A 25,107-nucleotide genomic window follows, 5' to 3' on the forward strand; every position below is an offset into this window, starting at 1 on the left:
TGATACAAACTATACAATGCTGTACTTAAAACGAATCCCATATATGCAACACAAACCAAAACTTTGATTATCCTAACATAACGCAACTCTACATACACTAAAGTAATGTTGTGAGCCTATGCTAAGGCTACAAAAAAAGCTTCGGTATTGATCATGGTTAGGATTTTAATTTTCATCTTAGTTTTTATTCATTTAGAAACAAACGGGTGTGCATTGTAAATCAAAAATCAAAGGTAATTTTAAAAAATGCTATTGAATTTCCCAAAGTCTAAGTTATTTAGTTTTGGAAAAAGTTAAAAAGTCTCAAGTAACCCGAGTAGTAGAGTTAGTCACCATTACCTTGCACCAATGTAGCAAACATTGTGCTAAGGTTGTGGTCACAATGGTCCGTTGCAGGCACGTCACATTGTGACCAGCCTGAAACCAATTATCAACTTTGGTTGGTAACCATAACATCATAATAATATCATCGGTAACATAACATCATTGTAGCAAACTTTTCTCGGGATTCCCACCAGGTTAATGTTTTTATAATGGCCAACATTTCAAGTACTGTCTCGGCACTCATCATCAGACGGTACTTGAAACATTGGCCATTATAAAAACATTAACCCAGTGGGAATCCCGAGAAAAGTTTACCCACATTATTCGCCGGGAAAGCATAAAATCATATTTCATCATTGTAGCAGTCTGAGTCACAGCCTTTGAAGGTGGATATTGAGTTGTAAGTTGATGCTATCGACAGCATCACATTTATTTATGTAATTAGAACAATTTTGATGTTTTCTGACATCTGCTATGCTTTTAAATACTATAACTTAATCCATTTCTTCATAGGCACCGGAAAATTTGTCATTTAGGACTGCCTGTGCTTGTATTATTACGTGAATACCAGTGAATACAACTTTTGTTCGCTGCTAAGAGATTTCTATGAACATCTTTGAGCCAAAACATTGTTATTTTCAATGTGACAACTCCCATTAAACTACTGCTGTTAATCACAGTGCCAGCGGTTGTAATGCACAAAGTTTGACAAGGTTAAAAAATATCCGCCAACAGTTGTAATTATCAGTATTCCATTGTGATTAAATTGTAAACAGTGCTGTTACACTATCGATAAATGTCTGACAGTAATGTAAAAATTGTCAGTGGTGTGTTAACCTCCATTGCTCACCGTATATATAACAGTTTACGATCAAGCTATAAAGATTAAAGCTGTGTGTGAAGTTTGTTTTTCTATTATATGAACAAATAACAGTAAGAAAAGTCATAATATAACCACTATTGACCACAGTCTATTAATTGAATAACCACTTTGCAATGGATTCCTGCAGTGAGAATGATCATAAATGAGTGGGAGGGTCGGGCTTAATTGCCGAGGAGTGGCCCTAAGGACTCGCTAAGCTGGGTGTCAGGCCGGGCCTGAATGCATTAGACATTGCTACCTAAGCTGTCACTTTCCTTCCCTTGTGTCAGCCAGAGCCGACATCCAGTCGTTTGCATTGAAATATCTGCGACAGCTATACATGACATCAGATTTTCTGCATATGAAAATGCCCGTCGGCTCCACCCGACGTCCGGCACAAAAGGATTAATGTACATAACTGAATATTCTGATCAAAAGAAATTTTATGTTCTCGTTGATTCTCTCAAAACATTGATGAAATGGCAATTCAATCACTTCACCTGACGAGCTGCTACTGGTAAAATTCCTTAGAACAGTGAGAAAAAACTTTCTTCTTAAAAAAAAGCAACCATTACATCTTGGGACATATATAATACAAGATATAATGAGAACACTCATGGAAGGCAGCCTTCATCACAACCATTAAAATACACACAAAAATAAAATAATTAACTTTATTTTAGCACCTTGGTAAAACAATGATCTTTAATGAAATTGATAACAAATATCACAGGGTAGTAAATTCCACAAAACTATGAGTTTTCCCTCTTCTAAAGAAGAATATTTGGTGGCTTAACTGTTAGAAAGAAGATTTTCCAGGTACATACAATGAGTTTCGAATACTTTTAAATTTAATCCACCAGGTGGACAGGACAATAATCATCGTAATATCCACATAGTGCTTCAAAGCACTGACCTGATTTAGGTGGTCACATTGAGATATCTTGCGATTTTATTCACTAGATATAGACTAAGCAAGATTCTAATTCATTTTATCTATATCATTTTACTGCATTACCTAAAATTTTCAAAATGCAAAAAATCCTTACGATAGAGCAAACACTTCCAGGTCAGTAGCCTTTTTCTACGTCAAATACATACTGAAGAGGTTGGCCAGATTGATACAAAGCAAAGTTTTTTGAGAATAATTCAGCAACATCCTTTGCTCTGGTAACGCCTGATACATGAGGGGTTATAGTCACCTGCAATGAAGAAAAGCAACAATTTTTACCTCCACGTTTCGACATGTAATCACTTATAATTAGCATCATTAATACTGCTACATTAAATTCAGTTTCAGACTAAAATCATAGACAAAGGAGTAAACTAGAAGAAATAACAATGCACATTTGGGTACCACATAGTATAGGCAAATATTGTATACGGAATCATTGCAGAGGTCTGAGGAATTCATTCTGTAACAGAGTGGAGGATGAAATACATACATCAATGAAGAACTTCAATTTTTGTGAAGTGAAATAAACTGCTTCCACTGACAAACAGAAAGAATAAATCATCATAAATAATCAGCTAATTACATTAAGTTCTCGACATACGAATAAGATGCGTTCCGAGACCTTGTTCGAAAGTTGAATTTGTTTGTAATTGAAGAACCTAAGCAAAGCATCGCAAATTGTAGTTATCCTCCAGAATGCAAAACTGCATTACAAGTGTGCATTAGCTCACTATGGTAATGAACTGGTCTTGCTGGCAATGTGGCTGGAGGCAGAAAAACTTGATGCCCACCTGAAGGAAAAACGTGCGAAACAGTGCAGTTCCTGACTACACAACGGTTTCATTGATACTTCGTTCAGACTGCACCCAAAAAGTAAGTTTCTCTACGCCACACCAGGTTACAACGCCCAACCTTAAAGGTGCCAAATTTGAAATTTTGGGCACCCTTTTTATGTTTGTAACCCTGGAAGTTCATAAGTACATGAGGACTTATTATACGAACAAACAAATACATGAAATTCAACCATGAGACATTTTAGAAATTTCCCTGTACTGACAACAGGTTGAAATTCCAACAGCTACATTTCATCCTCTTGACTTCCACTGTTCTTACAAGTTTCAACAACCAGAAAAATATTCCAATTGATGTTAATACTCATTAGTTTAAATCTCATTTAATTTTAGGTTACATCTAGACCTACATGAAAGACCATAATACAAACTTACTTGTGGCATTGACCACAAACGGCTTTCAGCTGGTAATGGCTCCTTTTCAAACACATCAAGGATTGCTCCAGATATCCAGTTTTTCTCCAGTGCTTCCACTAGTTCATTCTCAGGTATTATGCTGCCCCTTCCAATATTCACAAAGACTGCTCCCTTGCCACCAGCTTCCGTCGAACAGTGAGCCAGTCGCCCATTACCCAGGAGCCCTATGGTTCCTTCTGTTGAAGGCAGGATGTTGCAGATGTAGTCACACGATGCGAGCAGTTCAGGAAGCTCATTCAAGGTTCTAGAAATAGAATTTAAAGCAAACCATAGGGTTAGAGACAAGACCAAGGAAAGAGAAGCCACCTAAAATTCCAAACGGTCATGTTCAAATAGTAATAAGCCAAGTCTTTCATTTAAGTGGTTTCGATCAGTGCACGTTAATTGCAAAGATGATTCACTAGTGCAAGTCAATCACAAACAATTGACCATGGATCAGAGGGGGAAAATTGGTTGCAATTAAATTCATGTAAGCAACAATCAGAGAATGGCTGGTCACATCCAATATCGATCACAATCAATTCACGGCGTAAGTAGATAGTCCGTCATGAGTAACATCATTTGTGACCAATGGTGTTCAAAGCCCCAAATTGGAAGGAGAATCCTACCTGATTGAGATCTTGAACCAAAGCCTCAATTTGCTATGGGTCAGTCAATTGTGATTGATATAAGTGGACATAGTGGACCCAGTGATTTACATCAATCACGACACAGTGGATATTATCAACATCAAACACAACAAATGTTTTTGGCCACAACAAAATGATGGTGTCAGCATAAAGATACCATTTGCCATGATCTTTCCATATTCCATACATTACTACGCGAGAAATCCACAACAATCGATACTGAAACTTACTACCAGAGGGTCGGATAATGCTGAGTGGTTAAGATGTTTAAACCTTTCCCTACGAATGACGAAAATATGCTGCCGGATGTTTCTTGACCCGGGAGACGAAAGCCCCAAATTTTCATCGCAAATTTTTCCACACAAGCGATTGAATGCCAAAAATATACGTTTCCTTGCTACCCATTTGTGACGGTCACGAGTTCGCAGAGTCTTAGTTTTGGAACCCAACAAAGTGGGATTTCGGCCGAACCCTCGAAATCTGGGAGCAGGTACCCAGACCCCTCGTCTTATATTACCCCTCTTTGTGGTAAGGGACAGCGGTCATACAATTGCTCATTGAGTCAGTTTTCGAAATATATATTTGTTCCTTTCTCAAAAAATATAAACCAAGAATTTAATTCTTTGTCTTTTGAGCAGCATTTACAATTTTATACAAAATTCTATGATAAATATATGATAAACTTATATCTTGATTTCAGTATAAACATCAACATAGAAATTGTTGCAGCATTAAATGCATTAATATTGAAGGTAGAGCTTTGTCCAAAATTTGACAATTCTCGGAATGAAACAAGGAATTCAATTCGAAGTCTGCAATTTGCGTTCAAGCAACAATTATCCATATAGCTAATTCATATAAACAAAGCATCGTTGACCATGAACCAATTCTTCTGGTAGGGTTATAAACCCCCAAAGGAAGGAGCCAAACTACCCACGGAGTCCGAGATAATGCGGAGTCCCCACTAGGAAGGGTCGAAAAAGGTTGGTATTGAGAGTGCGTGATTATCAGCAAAACCCTTCTTAATGAATGTCCTTCAAAAATGCTCCGTACGGACGGAACGGAAGAGTCTCTCGGGGCTCAGTACAGCAGTCATGCTAAGGCGAGAACTCCACCGTCTCGAAAGGGTTAAAGTTGATTCGAGGGATGGTGTTCATATGACAGATAATATTTCCAAAGTCGCCACACGAAAAATTACACCTAATACAGAAGATAAAAAAATATTCTACCATATTATAATTCTTAGAATTAAAATTAGTGTAAATAATGCTCATAGATTAATACTAAAAATAAATGAAGTACATATTATGATATTTTGGGAGAAATATGTAATTAAGAAAAATTTGTGATTAAGAGTATTAAAACAGATTCCTAGAATAAATTAAATAAAAGCAATTTTAAATAATTAGGAGAATTCTTTGGCAAATTCTTCATTTTCCAACATAGAGTCAACCAGAGAAAAATTAAGCACTTTCATTTAAATTATGATTGTATTCCAGTCAACTAGCTATGACTTAATAAGAATTTCAGCCCATGAATAATAAAGATTAGGCATCCAAGTTTAAAGTAATACGTTCTGTGAGAATTTTTGCCACAAAGAATTGCAAGTCTAAAAAAAATATTAATATTTATTTTTTTCAAATTTATAATATTCTAGTTAGTGAGATCATACGTAGAGATATATGTATTGATATCATGTAGCGCAGCATATACTTATAACAACTCCTTTTTTTCGAACTTTTGATCGAAAGCTTTTGACACCCTTAATAAATATCATCATTTTGGGAGGTGACCCAGGGAAAGGAACAAGCCCACCAACACTAAATGCGTGTGCCAGTAGCTACTAATTTGTACAGGATGACCTCTACCCTCGCATATCACAAACAAGATAACTGAATGAGCGAAAGAACAACCATAATCAAATAAAGCTTTCTCAGAGGTGTTTTCAAATTTTATTTTGCAAATTTAATTCCTTTTGACTCCACAGTGTAATAAGAATGAAAATTAACTAACTGAACGTAGCAGTTTTCTTCCTGATTTCTCTCACTTGATGCCTATAGCAAAACTGATGGCTGATTACCAAAAACAGTACATATTCCTCAAGGTGGAATATTTTTAAAGTCATTCATTGAAATTTTGATTTCCTATATTTGATTCAGAGTATATGGTAACAAATAAGTTTTCAAAACGACCATGAATCAATAGAGATAATGGTATTAGGCATTACAATTTTTCTTAACCAATAAAACTTATGTAGCCGAAAACTGCATAAGAAGATACTCATTGGCTGGATATTTAACTATCCATCGGCATTTCTACTGCATACAATATTCCTCCATCCTCACTAATCTAAGAAAACTTTCAAACGTTTAGAAGAATATTACATACCTGTATTCATCCACGAATGGTACCTTGGAATCTTCAGTAGGTAATGTTCTCACAAACACCCATACTTTAGCATGAAACGCTTTCAGGATTTGGGCAACTAAAATGAAAAATCAATTTTCTACATTATGATCTCCTGCAATATTTCCGGCTATATATGTATGCTAAGAATTCATAATGAATAATTTTAGGAATTTAGACCCTAAACACTTGAGCAATATAATGAGAAAAAGAAATATCACCCATAATCACTTAATAAGTCCCATCTACAATCATTTCTTTCATGCAAAATATTGAATATAGTTAGCAAGTTTGAACAAGTAAATAAGAAAATTACTACTAAGGAAAATTCAATTTGTTAATGCAATCATTAACAGATTGAATGCTTAAAAATTATTTGTCAACTTCTTTAAATGCCTTTTAGGATACCTGAATACATTTTTAGAATCTGTAGATAATTGATTATGTTCTGTTTACATTCCAATAGTTCTTTCAAGAAATAACACTTCAATATAATATCTATATTGAGTGAATTAAAAGTCTTATAATATAAAACAACTAGCTGACCCGGCAAACTTCGTACCACCTAACAATCGATGAACTTACATTTTAGTTACACCATTTATAAATCAAGAGTAGCTGTATCATTTTTAATCATGTTTAATATATTGTAATAAAAAAAGGACACAAGTACAATAAAACTACGTAAATGAGTATCATAATTGCTTGTCAGAAAGACATTTTCTTTATTGAATATACATAGGGTGGATCGGAGCACGTTTACACGCATTTTTTTCAATGAATTTTCTTACGTTTCAGCATAAGAAATATTGGGCATTGTGGTTTTATAAAGCAGTTAATGAAATAAAAATTAGGTATACGCATTCATTGTTGGCTATTTGTGTTATTAACCGTAAAAAAATGTTTTTAGGTCCAAGTCTGTTGCGTACACTTGGCCCGTTCACGGGGCAGGTTAACACAACGCTAGACCGACGCTTGACTGATGCTCAAAATCGTGTAAGAAAAGCCCCTATGAAGCAGCATTCGTATCAAATGACCTTCGGCGCGCCAGTTATAGTATCTCTGTTTGGAAAAAATGTACTGCGTAAACGTGCTGCATGCGTAAACGCACCACAGTGTGCCCTATACATTCGGGTTTAATGTCTTGCGTCAAGCACCTTCTGATAAACAACAGTTTTTGTCTTGTTATCAGGAGCAAGATAAAGCAAATGAATCTAAATAAAAATAGTGAAACGAAGCAGTGATGCAGCGGGGGGGGTTTTCTGCTTTATAAAACCCCCCCAAGAGCTCAGAGAATTTTTTTATAAAAACTTTTGTTACCAATATTAGGAGGATGGATGAGTAACAAACAAAACATATTTAACTATTCACACAGCCGCAAAACCCACTATTTTGGACCATTTATCTCAAAAAAATGTCTGGGGGAGGGACCCCACACCTCTCGCTTACCTTAGCAAGTTTTCTATACCCTACAGACCCACTAGTATTAGCTGCACCTATAAGTGTTGTAACTAACACAATTTTCGACTATCTTTTATATATATAGGTATGCCCTCACGTACAGAGTGGTAAAGAGAAATGGCAAATTTTGAATTTGTTGCTGGCAGTCCTGTAGCTGGGCAATTTATGGTATGAAGTTGCTAACCTGACAAATATTGATGGAATTGTAGTTTTAATGGAGTGGTGCTAAGCACTGAGTTGACATGATGACGCATTGCCAACAATGTTATAGCTGCACTAAGTGTTTGGTACCCTGATGAGATCACAACCAACCGCTAAGTTCCTCCTTCACATGCAAACATAATATGGGTTCACAACCAGGAAGAGGTTGCTTTTTCTTAAAAAGAAAAGCCTAGAGGGATTGTACTGTCCACGAATATTAAAAAAAAAGGATTCTCCAGTGGTCGGCCATTACATGTGTTGTAACACAACAAGATTTTTATGGAATCACTGGCAATGGCAAAGCAATTGTACAGAGAAATTTACAATTTACAATTCCCAATTTTACAAAGAAATAAGCCACGCTGGGCTGTTAACCATAATTTACATTGGTGATGATATGATCTATAAATTCAAAACATGTTACTGCTATTCCTTGCAAGAGTAATCACTATACTAAAAATATTGAGAATAAATGGAACAATCTTTGCTCTTCACTGGACTGTTAGCTTTTCGAAAACTGATGGAAATATGCCTTCTGTGGCGACATAAATCAAGCCTCTACCGGACAGACCAGAGCCTCCTCTATATAGTTCTTTAGGCTTTGCAGTGCACTTTTGCACATACAAAATGAAGAAAGCATTAATGATAAGTCATAAATTTTTCTCAACTTCACAAAACCCTTCACTCTAAGTTACCAAATGAAGTGCACTCTTTTGTGGTGGGGGGGTATTTCGAAGATGTAGGGAGCTTCGCTGCAGCTGTGACATCTCGACTTTACATCAACATGCTAAAGACGTTTTTCCACAAATTCATTGTAATCTTAATACCTGCATCTTAAGGATGTGGCCCCCTTACACTCTAACTACAACAGTAATGAGGAGATCAAATAATTTTAAGCAATACCGATAAGCAATGGCTAAAACTCTGAGGCTATGACCATACTTAAGGGGAAAAGGCAAAGAGTGTTGAATGACAGATACATAGAACAAAATCCTTACCCAGCAGATGAGACAGATCAAAGAAAGAATAGGCACTTCTCTGATACATATTTTCTTCATTGCAACTAAGAGAGAAGCATACAAATTAGTGCTTTCCCTCATCAAATATGTATAATTTCATAAATTTATTTTTTTACAACCTACATCTTACAACTGTAACAGCCAATGGCAAAGCTTAAGGGAAATCCAAGAGACTGAGAATACTGAATATGATTTCAGTCTTAAATACCATATTTTTGTCAATTGCCATTCCCACTTAGTTTTCTTTACCTATTAGCAGTGTCAAATATGGAGTGTGCTTGGGATGCAAAAAAATAAAGGAAGACATATGGATCACCCAAGTAATTCCATTATTATTTTTAATGGTATTCATATACGTGATTGAGCTAATAAGAACAGAACTTTCAGAGTGACATCGAGAAGATTATCTTATAACCTACATGTTTCTAGATCTCATAAAAATTATAAATACAGCAGGCTCCCGATTATGCAGCTGCGGTATATCCGTGCATGATTTTCACTCTCGCTCAATTTTTTCCGCTATCTTTATAAAAAATAAAATTGGACGCAAAATCATCGGAATTACTGCATTAATGCTAGGATACACAGGGCTTATTATTTCTGTAGGAATCCCCTTCGTAAAACAGAAGCAATCACATGCTAGCTGTATTCACGGGAGTACTGTGTTCCTGTTTTCCAAGCCTCGCAGCGTGCGACCGCGCTCCGTGATCACGGATACACGTCCCTCAGCGGTTGCAACCTGGGCAACTTGTGTAAGACGCGTAGTGCCTGACAGTGTAGTTTCTGACGTTTTTTTGTAACATTTTTCCGTATCTGTGATCACACAGCCACAAATGTATGGTTTTTTAAACCAGGCCTTACAAAGAGCATTAATAATACGATTACAACTATGTTATTATCACCGCCAAAAAGATCGTGAACTGGCGAGGATAGCTCTCAACAAGTCCGGGAAGCACTCTAAAATAACAGAATAACAGCATAAATAATAATACGTTGCTTGTTTTACGTAAATTATGAACATTAAAAGACATTAAAGTGAAAGTTTGGGGTGTCCGTGTTTTCCGATCAATCGTGCAGTCTCTCCCCATCATTAACCCGGATAATCGGGAGTGTATTGTAAGAGAGATGTTTTGCCCAACATATATTATAATTCATTTTTCTCAAAACAATACAGGACTTGACTTCTAAGTAATTGTCAAAATACTTATATCTCCAACATGCTTCTAATATTTTGGGAAAGCTGGAGTTCTCATACACCTTCCCTATTTAGGTGGATTGTAAGGTAGTATGTAGATGTATATATACTTCTTACTTTACACATGTTCTCATCAAGTATGCCTATTTTATGCAAGAATACTAAGGTTCCTTTAGCTTTGCCACTGGTATGCCATTATTACAAAACCAAAGAGGTAATTCCTCCCATTCTTACCTTCTTTAGCAATGATGCCAAATCCCAAAATTCCAATATTAAGATCTGCCAGAAGACGGAAAGTCCAAATATTTCCACCTCTGGACCAATCTTTATTCAATTGGTTTTCATGTTGTTTGATAAAATTTCGCTCACGCATCACTATATGAGTTACTAGATACTCTGCCATTTGGGAGCCAAAACTCACAGAGCCAGAAAATCGAGTAATGGTGTATTTCAGCTTTGGCTGAAACAAAAAAAATTGTGTCAATAGTGTCATTCGATTTTTTTTTGTAATTAGATCTTGAATACAAGAATCATTGACATTATTAAAAGCAATTATTTACAATGATTCTTCATTTCAATCAACGTTTATTTCATTTTTATATATCAGTAGTTCCATGTCGGATCAATACAAGAAAATAACATTTCCACAGACCGACCTTAATGATTCCGATCAAATTTAGCACATTTAGAGACCTTTGTGAGTGATTAAAAAATATAAATCTACAGAGCTTTGCAATCATTTTTTTTTTAAGTTTCAGGGTACCCAGTTTGAGAAATTACGTGAAATTTGAGCGTGTCTGCCATTAGTTAAAATGCTGACTCTATACCCCTTTCAAAAATAAGTTTCTGATCAGAAATGAGATAATATAGAAATTTGTTTCCATAGAGGCAATGGGGAAATCAATGAGGTGGTGGGATACAATACCAGCTTTTTCATTAGTATCTGCCAGTTCCAGAACAGAAACCTATTGTGCAAAAAATCCAAAGCAAAAAAAGCGTTCGCCTTGACCGGGATTCCAATTCGGATCTCCTAATTTCCAGTCAAGTGATTCAGCCAGGTAAGCACCCAAGGAATCATTCTCCTCTGTGAAAATTTGAGGACTATACCAGACAAGGTCGCATGGACCGCTGAGTATAAAAGCCAAGGCTATTGAACTGCAGTTGGTGGAAATAAGGTGTTCAAACTCTTCACAATGCCCATAAGGGATACACGGCTGAAAGGTACTACATACCTCCAAATAAACCACCCAAAATTTAACCTCCCTTCAAATAAAATCTTTCCCCCTCCACCCAAAAAGTTTTTTTGGCCAATGCTATGTCGACCAATGAGGACAATAAAGCAAAATGAATCATTTTGACATCTATATTCAGAAAGTAAGTAGCAAACTTACTCATGCTCCAGGAAAGATTGCTAGATTGGAAAAGGTCTAGCTTACTTGCCTCTAATCCCAAGATTATAGTGAGATACCCACTGTACTGATTCAAAATAAGAGGAACCTATAGTGAAATCATATATGTATATGTATTCATGCAAGAACTTTCCCAATGAATGCTTACAAAAATATGAATTGTAGAGAGGATAAAAGACTCACTAGACACTTATTAAGTGATCAACAAACACTACAATTGCTCTAAGATGGCTACTGCTGGTTCTCCAAATAAGTGGCTGTTTAAAGGGTGGCTCTGTAATGGCTGTCATGATGAACTAAGATACATGCCTAACATTTCTATAAGTAGGGTTGTAAAAATTGATTTTCAATAACTTTTATTACATAATCAATTAGCAAGTATGATTAACACAAACTTTTAGGAAAAATTCAACCAAGTACATGTACTGTTGGCTACTTTCTATTTCATGCAAACTTTTGCCATTCAATGTCGAATCTTTCAAAGGATTCCATTTCGTTTTCATTGGGATCATTACCTAGTTTTTGGAAAAATTGTTGTCAGTGCTCCCCAAGGTATCCTGTAACCCAATGGATACACTTGCTGGCTTTGAGCTCAACCACGAGCAAAGAGGGTATGGCTGTATATTATCTGAACCAGTGGCGCCGACTCCATGGGGCCTGAGGGGGCCCGAGCCCCCTTAAAAATTGGTTATGAGTGTGACGAAAAAATGTGCCAGGCTTGTTGATTTTCCCCGGAGTGTCTAGATATCAGGATTCGAATTATCAGGGTTCTAATGCTGATCATATGACTCTTCTAAAATGCTTAAAAAACTAAAAACTCACTACTTATAAAATTTCCTAGGGCAAGATCCCCGTTTTGGGCCCCCCAATATTTTTTGAAAGTCGGCACCCCTGATATGCACCAATGGTAAAGCATAGACAAACATTCTTCAACCTTAAAAACATTCTCATGCAGGGTATTGAAATCAATAGTTTGGGGCGTGACTTTGAGAAATTGCCTCATACTGAAATGAAACAACTTTATAAATTTCATATGCATAACTTAAGTTCAAAGGACTGTCTTCATCAAAGTACGAAAAACCCTAATATTGATAATACAATGACAACTGACAATCATTTGGTGGTAAACTGACTGGGCTAATGTTAAAATTACAATGTATCATTATATACTTATAAAAGTAAGCATGATGTATCTGCATAGAGAAGTTATAAGACAAATATTTCTTTGCCGTGAAACATATTTTCCTGGGGCAGTGTTAACTGTACAGTATTTCCGAGATAATCAGCAATAACAAGAGAGAGTTCCAAATCCTGACTAAATTTCCTTCCACATTTCCCTTTAGATTCCATTCATACAAATATCCTTAGGCCCCACACTCCTATTAGTAATTAGAGCATTTAAAAGACGATACTGACATGAATCGTGCACAATGCATTCTTAAAGGTTCTAATTCTCTCTCATTTTACCTTGGTTTTATCTATGTGATTTAGATACATATCGACACCTGCCCAAGTCCCTTGAATCCATTTCGCTTTCTCCAGGTCGTACAAATACGGGCAAATTAGTCTGGCATCGGCAATAATAATTTCAGACTCCTTGAGTAATTCCAAATGCTCTTTTTTCTCATCTGTGGAAAAAATTAGACACAGGTACTAAAAATAATTTCCCACACTCAACTTGACGCAGCGAGGTAAATGAACACAAAGGTATCCACCTGGATTTATCTCAATAAATTCAACTCCCGGCGTCGATTTTATAAGGAACTGCTTCAACTCCTTAAATTGCGATAGCACAGGAATGAGGTGCGTTCCCCGCGTTGACTCCATTCCGTGCATCATCCGACTGAGATAACGCGCAGAAATAGTCATAAATCCCATATATACTCAAGACTTGGTATCAGTTTCTGGCTGGCAATGAGATAAATCAATGTCCTAACATAGTGTTCCAGGCATCTGACTTGTAAAACATTAAGAAAGGACGAGATACATGAATACTAAGATTCTCAAACCTACGTAGGATCGTTAGAATACTACACATAAATTTACTAATTTGAACTTAGAGCATCACTATCTCTCGATAGAAGCACGTAATTTCCTATTCTAAACAACTATACGAAGATACGAAGGTTATGAAAATGATAATGGGCCAGCATCATTCTCGGTCCAAGGTTACGTAATTTTTTGCAACGAATAAGGTGTAGCACATAATGCAATCTTTCGAGATAAACAGAAATCACGATGTTATCAGAGGCGAATCTCCCGATATGTTATGACACTGACAAATAAAACTAATCAATCTATCACACAATTAGTCACATTCCCGGTTATTTTCGCTATTTCAGCAATCGCCGCACGCTTCTTTCGTTTTAATGATCGCGGGAAATTTGAAACGTTACTTCAACGCTTCGACCCAACAAGGGCGCGATTAAACAGGGTTTGCGGGCCGACAGCATAGTAATAACAGTGTCAAGGAACAAAATAAATGCAAGATGAAGTTGAAGGCAAGGTGGTGCACAATACATACATGACCATGGTTGAGAGTGACGTTTTCATAAATTTGCCAATACTTAGAGAAAGAATATTTTCATGCAAAGAGACAAACGGAAATATTTTACTATCTATGAAAATACACAACTCTCAATGAATTTTTAGCAACGACAATTTTTCGGCACTTAAAAGCTTAAAATTTAATGCAGAATTAAAGTATAGTTAAAGGAAAGCATTTCAGAATGAGAATGTTTACAGAAGGCTCTAAAAATCAATAAGCATAATACCCATACACAAAAGAGTAAAGGAGAATACAATCACCATTCGACTGGGGCACTCAGAACTCATAGTCGAAAATGTTGCCTTTGGCCACGATATTGCTGTGACACGTACAGCTTAAAACATAACACAGTACTCTTTGCGAGAGAAAAACATTTTTGAACATGAATAATAAGAGAGGTCCTCCAAATATATGGATTCATAAAAAACACTTTGACAGAGACAAAGGACATGGGCAAGGAAGCTCATTTTGGCATCCAGTCATTTCAAGAAGAAAAAGAAATAATGAAAATGGCCCACACCCTTTACCCCTCCCCATCCCTATTTGAGGATACACACAAAAACTGATGCACAATGTTATTACCCTGAGGATATTTCCAGCTGTGGTGAAAAAACTATAGGTGCATACACCTTTATTAAAGGTGTGTGTTAAAGCGAAATATCAATGCTTTTCCAGACCTATCTTTTATTTCTCCTGATATTTCATGATTCTCCAGGCATAATAAAAGTTCCCTCACTTTCCAGGTTTTCCAGGAAGGACCAGATTGACTTTCGAAATCTAAAAAAAAAATTGCCACTAGATAGACAAATATGTACTCACTCATCACAATAATACAAATGTCTTGGTCTCACTCACAGTCATATTCCTTTCCAATAAATTTCTTAGTTTCTTTGCCAAAGTTAGTTCAATACACTCATTGCTAATGGGATCCACTGGCACCTGCAAAAATATTAATCATCATTAACTACAAATGAGATGAGCATTAAAGTTCCCATCAGCAGTAGATCATATACTCACATTTAGGCCACAGCAGGACAACCTTTTCCTTTGATCCATTGTCATTCTCTCTCAAAAACTCACAAATAAAAAGAATGATGGATTAAAACCATTAATTGTGCCAGATAATAACAATAACCCTTTTCACCACGCTTATGATAACCAAATTTTCACCTTCGAATTTATAACACGAGACCTTATAAGTTACGCAGCTTGACATTCTTCTCTTGGACAATTATTTAATGTCCTGAACAAGATATTTAATGCAAATGAAGAATGTTTGATGCGGTGATACATCATTATCACAATCCCATGCCCACAAAAAATTATGAAAAAATGATATGATTATGGAAAAATCTCAACGTCATTCTCTAATAGGTCAATCTTTCATTTCTCTAGAATCAGTAAATCTGGTTCAAGTGGTATACAACTAGGGATATGATTAATAATTAAAAAGCAAAAAAGAATAGAAAAAGCATAATGATGTGGAACAAATGCAAATCTTTATGTCTGCAGTAAATATTAAACACAACCTAAAAGAAGTCACGTAAAGGTAGCAGAAGTATGGCATGTTGATTCTCAAGGCAATTTACTACATGTAACAACAAAATATTAATGAAGCCTTCTCTTACTGTCTACAGGTCAATGAAAAATTATCAATATTAACCCAATTGCATGATGTAAACAAAAGCCATCATACATGGTAAACCATATATATGGTATGAACACTAAAATGTACATACATATATTAGGTCTTTGCGGTAGCCTACCTTACTTCATCGAACCCCCATCCAAGGTCTTCATTGGTTGGCTTTATATTTGAAGGCCACATGGCCTAAAATAATGGTCAGATTATAGCTCACATTGGCCAAGTGACAGGTTGATGTTCTTCCACCAGACCTAACCCTGGACGCGTTTTCAGGCTCCTTAACCGTGGGTGTACCTCTTTCTTTTATCTGTTTCTTCCTCACCCTTTTGAAGTGAGGGGAGTAAGTCTCAAAGGCGAGCTTAAGAGGTGTATCCCCACAGAATCTTTCGAGGACCTTCATCCAATTTCCCATGAATGAATTCCCACCTATAAATCTTTAACTCTTAGACTGCAGGAAGGTACAGGCGGTCCTCGACTTTCGTACACTCGACTTTCGTACAATTCGCACTTTCGTACATTCAAAATTGACACCTTTTACTCGACTTTCGTACGCTAAATTCGGACTTTCGGACGCTGGTCTGTAATTTTTTTAAAATTCCCGCTATGTTTATTGCGCATCCCAACATTCAATTGTTTCAAATTGCAGTATTGGCAGTATATGCGAACAATATGAACGTATATAATGAAGGGAATTGTTGGTAATTGACTCTGATCTAGGTGATTTATTTGGGAGAGAGACTGCCTGCTATAGGCTCCTTTATCAAGAGAAGAGGAAAGCCTTCATTGAAGATATTTTTCAAAAGAAGTTGACTAGACATCATCGAATAGCTTTCAATAAAACTAGTAAGACCTTCTTTCTAATTGTGTTTTTTCGTTTGAGTGCTGTTTAATTCATGTAAGCCTTCAGCAACAATATTGCACGACATATCACCCGAATTCCGTTTGTCTTTTGTCTTTTTTGAATGACATGCGGAATATACGCGATCACGAATGTCACCTGCCAAACATCGAATTTTGGTGTAAAAATTAAAAGGTATCCAGAGTGCGGGTTCAACGAATACATTTTTTTATGCTACTTGATATGTCCTTTTATTTATAGTGGACGTAATAAGTGGAATGTCAACTTAAACGCCAAGAGGAAGTTTCACTCGATAGCCAACGGAGTTCTTGTTTTTCAAACTTATATTTGTATTTTCGAAATAAATTATATGATTTGAGGAGTTTTATTAATATATTATTAAAATTAAGTCAATCGAAATGAATTCCGTGAAAAAAAGGTTTTAGTACGTAAATTCCGCTCTTTTGGAACGTAACCCCTAATTAGTATGGAAGTCAATGGTTCGACTTTCGTACAATTCGACTTTCGTACAAGTTTTCGGGAACGCATTGTGTACGAAAGTCGGGGACCGCCTGTATTTACATATATAAGCTTTGTATGCTGACGGCGGAAAAACATTTTTAAATGTTAGACCATTGCTCGACTACCTTCTTTAGTTTCCCAAAATTTTTATTGCCACCCTGGTAGAGCCCAAGTGCACTTTCTCTCGCTGTAGGGATAGCTAATGCAGCCTAACTCTCTCCGACCATCCCAGAAAAACATAGTGTTTAAAAACATTCCCACAGTCTAAGGGTTAATACAACAAACACAATGCCCATGACCTGAGAAACAATGGTCAGGTTGAGGCGACTCAACAGTTGCGGCACCGGTGGAAATTATCTCCTGAACACTCACCGGTTTTTCAACATGTTGCAGATCAGACGCCATTTTTTCCACCGGGATTCATCTCCGGTGCGAATTGGTAACATGTTGAGAATCAATATGGCTGTGACCATGACTTCTTCAGGTGAAAATATAACTTGTGTTTATATTTACAATGGGATGACCGTTCAGACTGAAGATAACCCAGAAACTCACAGAAACTTCAGGCTGTATCATATTTAATATATTTGGCATGAAATCGTCGTCGACGGCGATAAATAGAGCCAAATCTTTCCCTACATCGTTGGCGCCCACTTTCGGATGTCTGTCTGCTACAAGTCACGTGGCCAGAATTTGTACCGGTTGCCGACTTTTCCGTTCAGCAGGTAGTAGCAGGTGACTCACCGCAATACTCGCCTGAACGCGACCATTGGCCACAACTGCAGCAATGTAACACAAAAGGTGACTCATAGCAATTTACAAATCATAAACAGGGATTATCACCTTATAGGCCACATCTTGAGGTATGATGGCCTGATGAAGACAATCGTCGAACGACAAGTGGAAGGCAAGAACGGAAAAGGAAGACCTCGAACAAAATATATGGAACAAGTGAAGAAGGATGTGAAAGAGAAGAAATACGTAGGAGTGAAAAGATTAGCTGATAGGAGAACTGAGTGGAGAGCTGCATCAAACCAATCCTAGGATTGTTGACCAGTGATGATGAAACAGGGAAAACAAATGGCCACCTTTTTCCTTAAATAAATTATTATGTACATACAATGCAAGGGGTATGGCATGTATACCCATTCTTTTAAGTACTTCTAGGCTTTAGACAAAAGAGCATTACTTCAGTAATACACAGTGATTGATTCAGCAATCAACCTGTCCATGGTCAAAGTACTAATTCTCATCATATATGATCCAGTGATGTTACACTATTTGGCAGTTACCAATATCAAAGTGTGTTGCTCTAACAGCCAGTGTTGTCGTATAAATAAGCGTAAAGAGTCAATTTGAACATTTTTAATCTTAACGACAATAAATGCATTTGCTTTATTTAAAGCCTCTTCAAACTTTGGATATGATCAAGAGAAAATTCAATTCGTATTAAAGTAAAAACTGACGTGTAAAATACAGTAGTTATCACTAGCATGGTAGTAAATGAAAAGAGAAATTGATGCATCACGAGTCATTCCAGCCAATGAAAGCAAAAAGCTAATTGAATGTTTGATAACTTCATTTCCTAAATGATGAGCTTTCATGAATAAATAGCCCCAAATCATAAATTAGATGGCCTTCAATAGCAGCAGAAAATATATTATTATGAAACTTTTATTTTCATTTCAAAATATACAGTGAGCTTTTTGCACGTAATATAATAAGATAAATTAACCATGAAACAGAGAACATAAAATGCCCAAATATCACACTCCTTCATTCAGAAAGGAAGGAAATGAGATTAAGAGTCCAGAAATTTTTCATTTACTAGTCATTTCAAATGATCTCATGACTTAAGCTATCAGGATTAACATCAGCCTTGTGGTCAGCAACACTAGGCCGGGCTTCATAGGTGCAAATGGTCACCCCATGGTGATGAGCTTCCGTCCATTCTCCCCGCAAACCAATATAAATAATACGTGTAGTTTCGGAGCCAAAATTGCTGGGGAAGTGAAGTGTCAAGTGGTACACTGACGAGAACGTAACCACCCTGAAATAAGGTAGAAGTGCTTTTTGTCAGTACATATATTAAGTAGGATTACCAGAAGCTCTTGATAAAAAATTTAGGACAACATGTTCTTAAATGTATGATATTGGAAGCAAATATTTCAGATTCTATAAATCATCAATAGGTAAATAGCATACAAAAAAATGAAAAAAATCTTGACTACAGATGCAAAATGGTAAAGAACAATATGAATAATGTACTCTACATTAGAAGGCCCAATTTCAAAAGCAATAATTACTAACAACAGCAATTTTATTGGTTTCCAGCTGTCTGCAATGAGTATTTGACAGTTCCATTACCCTTTTGAGATAGCTACGGAGTACTTGATGTTTCATAGACAATATTTCTCCTTCCATCCAGGAAGCATCTTCAGATCGAAGATGAATTTGCTGCATTGATATGTATACTTGAGCCAGCTGATTGTAATTAGCTTGTGCAATTTATGTTTCCCTATGAAAAAGATGATTAGCAGAAACAGAAATGGCAATAACTTATCACAATCAGCTGACTCGAGTTCAAATATCATTGAAATTAGAGCAAATACATGTTTGATCAGAAGACTCCTCAAGATGGAAGGAGAAATGTTGTCTGAAAAACAAATACTGTGTGCTGGCAATCCCAGAGGTGGAATGGAGTCAGTGGCATAGCCACAGCAAGGGGTTTTCCAGATTACAGTCCCCCTTGAGCCTTTATCACTTTATTTTATACATTTTACAAAATTACCGTTTTTGAGTCCTAAAAATCACATTTTCAGCATCAAAAATCTCACAATTTTCGGACCCCCCTTTGCCCTGGGATGTTTTCCACACATTGCAGAGAGGGCCTCAAAATCTCCAGCAAACCCCCTTCATTTCTAAATCCTGACCATGCTACTGAATGGAGTAGTCAACAAACACTTTAGTCCGGACAGGGTACCTCAAGTTTTCAGTAGCATCGCCTCTTGAGGAAACAACTACACTGGCTTACCACCTCACAATGCCAACCAGTAATCCAGAGCCATGCTCCACCTGCTTGTATACCACCCATGCTACATCATCCTCCCAATGCAAAGATCCGGAGTGTCATTATGTATATGAATTAAGTCCAGCACTAGTGGCACACAACTTAAACTGGAACCAAAGCAATAAGTTTTCCATAGGATACGCTTGTATTTGCCACTAAAGTATTTATATTCTTCTTCAAAATAAGGAGAAAAATGTGTCAGTGGAGACCTTGTTCCCATCTCCTAAGATGTTGTCAGATGTACAGTGATGAGCATCAAATCCATGATGCAACTCTTTTCTTTAAAATCTTAACACTATACCCTCATCTTTACAAAATTAAATGTAAAGCTCAATCTTGATAACAAATAGCATAAATGATGTGTACTTTAATCTGTCTGTTATGTGTACTTCATGGTACTAATAAGACAAGGTCATTCCTGTGAACAAAGTGAGTCCCTGTTTGTGCAAGGTATCACTTGGGATCCTTACAAGGCATTAGCTTTCCCTTTGGATTTTGGTTGCTTTTGAGGTCAAAGTGTTACATGCTGTCAACATACAATACCTACAGTTTCAAGGCTAAAGCTCAACCTTGAAAACTGAGGTTTTCACTTCAGACATCTCTTTGGATATAATTATGGAAGGATACTAATCCCTAGGTTACAAATGATTTAGATGAAGTATTAGTAATGAGGAAGTCTTAAGAATGTTAGGAAAGCCTCATGAAAACCTAAGAACAACAACCTAATCGGCCATATCTTGAGGCATGATGGCCCGATGAAGACAATAGGGTAGTTTCCTTCATCAAAGAAAACGAAAGGCATTGATTGCGATTTGTTACCCACAATTACTGTATTCATAAAATACAAATTATTTCGTTTTAGAAATACCGGTTTAGACGAATGGCAATGGTCCATTTTTATCCTCATTTGAAAAGGGCCAGATTGGCACCCATGCGATGCCACTCCACGTGACGTCACAGGGACCTAGTTTCTATAGGAGAAGATAGGAGTTATACATCGTCTGAGATTACCAATGCAGGAGCTCAGGGAAACATGTCTTAATAATCACCTATTAAAACTGGCTAAGGTCGGAAAGTTTCCTTCGTTTGATAAGGTATTAATAAACCTTTTTTAAGCCAGACAGCAAGGTACTCGTGGTCAAGAATGGAAGAGTAGGACCACAAATAATATTTATACAAAAGGCAAAAATGAATGTTCAAAAGAAGAAATATGTAATTGTGAAAAGATATGCTGAGGGAATATTTACAAGAAAGCTGCATTTAACCAACCTTAGGATCAGTGGCAGATACGGATCAGGCATATATACATACAGGTGCACGCCCCTCCCATGTGTATCCACCGGTATTGGCAAACATTGCAGAACCACAATTGTGACTTTATATATCATAAGATGGCACTGTCTTATATATATGTGTATACCTACATAGCAACGAACCTCTCAGAGAAGTCTCACTATGGTCTCGAATTTCTCGAATATCGCATATTTCTCAGAGATGTCTTGGAGATGTAATCGTGTGACGTTCAGGAATTTAAAAAAAACGTGTTCAAATGCCATCAATACCTTCCATTTATATTTTTCGGTGCAATTCTGCAGTTTTGATTATTAAAATCACGACTTTTAGTATAGGTTTCTTATTTTCAAAAGGTCATCCATCACAAAATTTGTCACTAAAAATGATCGAGAAAAGTAGGCCATAACTGTATAATTTGCATTTAATAATTTTTTTGCCTAAATTTAAAGCATACCAAAGTACAAAGTCTTATGAGACATCTCAGAGACTTATCTGAGACGTTTCATGAGACATCTAAGAGACCATTTTTTTGGACATAGTGACATCTCAGAGAAGTCTCAGATACGTCTCTGAAGCTCTCAGAATGTCTCTGAGTCATAACATGTGATATTCGAGACGTCTCAGAGACGAATCCGAGACGTATTTCTGATATGTAGGTAATTACTTTAATTAAATTTTCTTTTACTCTGCTTGGTGGCTTAATTATTCTTTATTACGATAAAAGTAAAGGCAACTCAAGATATCTTTTGCATCCCCTCCTTGAGTGTTTTCTGTATCCGCTACCTCTTAGGATTGTTGACTGGTTATGGTGATGTGTGCCCTTGAGGGTGATTTGGTAGAGGCAAGCTGAAATATAGTCTGTGGCTATTTGCATAAGGAAATGCTTTACAAAAGTTGATCCCCGACCCCCTACAAACACAAAGTTAGTGAATCTCAAAGTGTCTCAAATCAGGATGAAGAAATCCAAATTTCTAATTGATATCAAATCGGAACTCAGATCTTTCATTTAGGACCCTACATGTCAGTTCTTAAAGATCATTGAATAGCACTGCAATATCACTTAAATATATCTGATGAAGTTCTGATTTACTGCTATACATTTGGATTCAATATTAATACCTAGTTATACAATGTCCAGATGTTTGTATCCACAAATCTGATGTGACTATCTCTAGTCTTTTAAATTACTTCACAAGAATAATTCTAGAATTTGCTTGATGAACCACTAATCTGGAGTTATAGTACCTATAAGCCATTATTACTTACTTTGTAGCATACTCCAAAACGGCTTGTGCATCACGATGTAGATCAAATTCTTGATCCGCTTTAATTCGGGCATCATCAAAAGTCATATGAGGCCTGTTTTTAAACCTGTAAAAAGAAGTTTATGACTGTTTTAAATTTCAATGAAAAATACTATGACCTTTAAAATTAATACCAACATATTTTTAATTCACAGGAAATAAGATCATTTCCAAAGAAAAGTCATGAACCCAAAAGTAGCAGGACTTAAGCCATATGTATAACTTGTAACATGTTGATCGGCAGCTTCTACCTGGACTCCCATCCCCCCCTCTCTCTCTCTCCAGTGAGCAAGCCTCGACTTCCTCCCTTCCTACAAATATGTACCCACTTGGTGATAACACATTAACAACCCAACCCTCTTACGGTAATCACACACTGCGGGGCAGGGCCAGATTAACCTTGAAAAGGCCCTAAGCTATTCGAGATGTGGGGTCCTTCGTACATCCAGATATTCTCAAAAAAATTGAACCTTAAAAATATTGGGTGAAGAGTATGGGACATCCTGGACACGTGGCATAGGGACAAATAATGCTACAGTACATTACAGTATTATATATATATATGACAATTGTTCCCTAGGACAATATTTTACTGGGCCCACAAGAAAGTGGGGACCATAAACTATAGCTAGCGTTGCAAAGGTAAATCCTGCACAGCTAAGGGGGACGATTCAACAATAATAATGAGACCATGTTTTCATACAAAGAGCACTGAGTGAGAAAACCATGTCCACACAATTTTAAACAAACTTCTGACAAATTGCCCGGCAAATACAAAAAATTAGATATCCCATTTCACACGGAAACACATATTACACGATCATTTACAACATGCAGCTAAAAACAATGGAAGCAATACGTACAGCCTAATTTTTGAAGGGTGGGTCTCATCATCACTACCGGCAACAATAATTCCTTTCAATTTAATATTTCCGGTAAACCTAAAAGGAGACAAAAAAGGTAAGACGATGTACCATTATTACATCAATGTATTCATACCATAATACCGATTTTTATACTCACGGAATATTAAATAGGAGTTCTTCGTCGACGTCACTTTCCACAATCTGCAACATTTAGATTTGAGGATAGCTAAGATCCAATTTATTTAACAACAAAAATTTTCTTTCTTCATATCGGTACTGAGGTCCTTACCTTTTCTACATTTAAGCGATCTTCCCAAGTTTTGAAAACCTCTTTCCCTGCTCCTTCAACAGATTCATTTAGGCACTCCATATTTTCTCTATCAATCTTTTGGTAAAGGCTATACTGGAATCCCATTTCAGGAGTGTCATCATGATCGTGATCTCCAGCACAGCTGTGGCCATGTCCATGATTGTGACCAGACATTATTGATGATTTAATTGCGTGCGTCTAAAGATTAATGTAATGTTCCACAACTTGAAAAAAATGCCTCATTAAATTCAGAACCGTGAAAGTAAGATATACGATGTTGTAGGCGAAGTGTCAACTGAAACGGCAAGAGGAGAAGATTCAGAATCTCAAACCTTGATAAAAAAAGGAAAGATACGTAACGGAGATCAGCCCATACATGCCAATCGTAGAAATAATATGGAAACAGGATGGTTAATTCAATACGGAAAATAGTAGACCATTCATTTAAAGCCCTGTGACTCATCGCAAACAAAATAATTCCACATGCTAGTACTTCAAAAATTCGGATCAACTGCTCACTTACCTCAGCGTCCCATACCAATTTCTTGCAACTAATACTTTCAATATTATGTATCCTAAACCACCTCGAAGACACAAACTGACAAAACCCAACCTGACCCCAACCCACAACACCGCGCTGCTTGCAATTCGCTTCCACCTTTTCTTTTCGTTTCGCATTTGTATGGTTTTAAACTTTAATGGCGCGAAGTTTGCTTGAAGGCACATTAATGCAGCGGTACCAAATTATGCGATTTTCTTTGATTGAGGAAAGGATAGCAAACGCGTTTCACTTTGAATATGGCGAAAGGTTATTTATACCGAAATTTGAGAACCTTACGAGATATTTCCTGAAAACCTGCACTCACCTGCCATTCATGGATAAAACCAAGAGGTTAATATCAGGTATGCTGAAGAAAACAGTCAATAGTTTGTGACTCCTTGGCACTTCACCTTTCCCATTTTATATTTATACCGAACATGA

At 36.6% G+C, this 25,107-nt stretch overlaps 2 protein-coding genes and 1 long non-coding RNA gene across 4 annotated transcripts; all 3 read right to left on the reverse strand.

Annotated features, from left to right (window-relative positions):
- Positions 1 to 1,844: 1,844 nt before the first annotated feature.
- On the reverse strand, positions 1,845 to 14,072 carry LOC124168039 (glyoxylate/hydroxypyruvate reductase A-like). Its single transcript, XM_046546138.1, has 6 exons — positions 13,445 to 14,072; positions 13,197 to 13,357; positions 10,555 to 10,780; positions 6,427 to 6,523; positions 3,368 to 3,653; positions 1,845 to 2,388 (listed from the first exon to the last, which is right to left on the reverse strand). The coding sequence occupies exons 1-6, from the start codon at positions 13,605 to 13,607 to the stop codon at positions 2,257 to 2,259; spliced, it is 1,065 nt and encodes a 354-aa protein (XP_046402094.1). The 5' UTR covers positions 13,608 to 14,072; the 3' UTR covers positions 1,845 to 2,256.
- A 1,019-nt stretch (positions 14,073 to 15,091) lies between these two features.
- Positions 15,092 to 16,025, reverse strand: LOC124168445. Its single transcript, XR_006866934.1, has 2 exons — positions 15,295 to 16,025; positions 15,092 to 15,216 (listed from the first exon to the last, which is right to left on the reverse strand). It is a non-coding gene; the product is annotated as an uncharacterized LOC124168445 (long non-coding RNA).
- Positions 16,026 to 18,940: 2,915 nt separating this feature from the next.
- LOC124168260 (PITH domain-containing protein GA19395) lies at positions 18,941 to 24,770 on the reverse strand. 2 transcript variants are annotated; one of them, XM_046546402.1, is made up of 6 exons: positions 24,649 to 24,770; positions 24,105 to 24,420; positions 23,973 to 24,016; positions 23,813 to 23,890; positions 22,912 to 23,016; positions 18,941 to 19,332 (listed from the first exon to the last, which is right to left on the reverse strand). In XM_046546402.1, exons 2-6 carry the CDS (start codon positions 24,297 to 24,299, stop codon positions 19,119 to 19,121), a joined length of 636 nt encoding a protein of 211 aa, XP_046402358.1. In that variant the 5' UTR covers positions 24,300 to 24,420; positions 24,649 to 24,770; the 3' UTR covers positions 18,941 to 19,118. The 2 variants fall into 2 exon arrangements, with proteins under 2 accessions (XP_046402358.1, XP_046402359.1); XM_046546403.1 differs by lacking the exon at positions 24,649 to 24,770 and adding an exon at positions 24,502 to 24,524.
- Between the last annotated feature and the right edge of the window lie 337 nt (positions 24,771 to 25,107).

Source organism: Ischnura elegans, chromosome 11 (assembly GCF_921293095.1).
Source record: "Ischnura elegans chromosome 11, ioIscEleg1.1, whole genome shotgun sequence".
In the NCBI taxonomy this organism is placed as follows: Eukaryota; Metazoa; Arthropoda; class Insecta; order Odonata; family Coenagrionidae; genus Ischnura; species Ischnura elegans.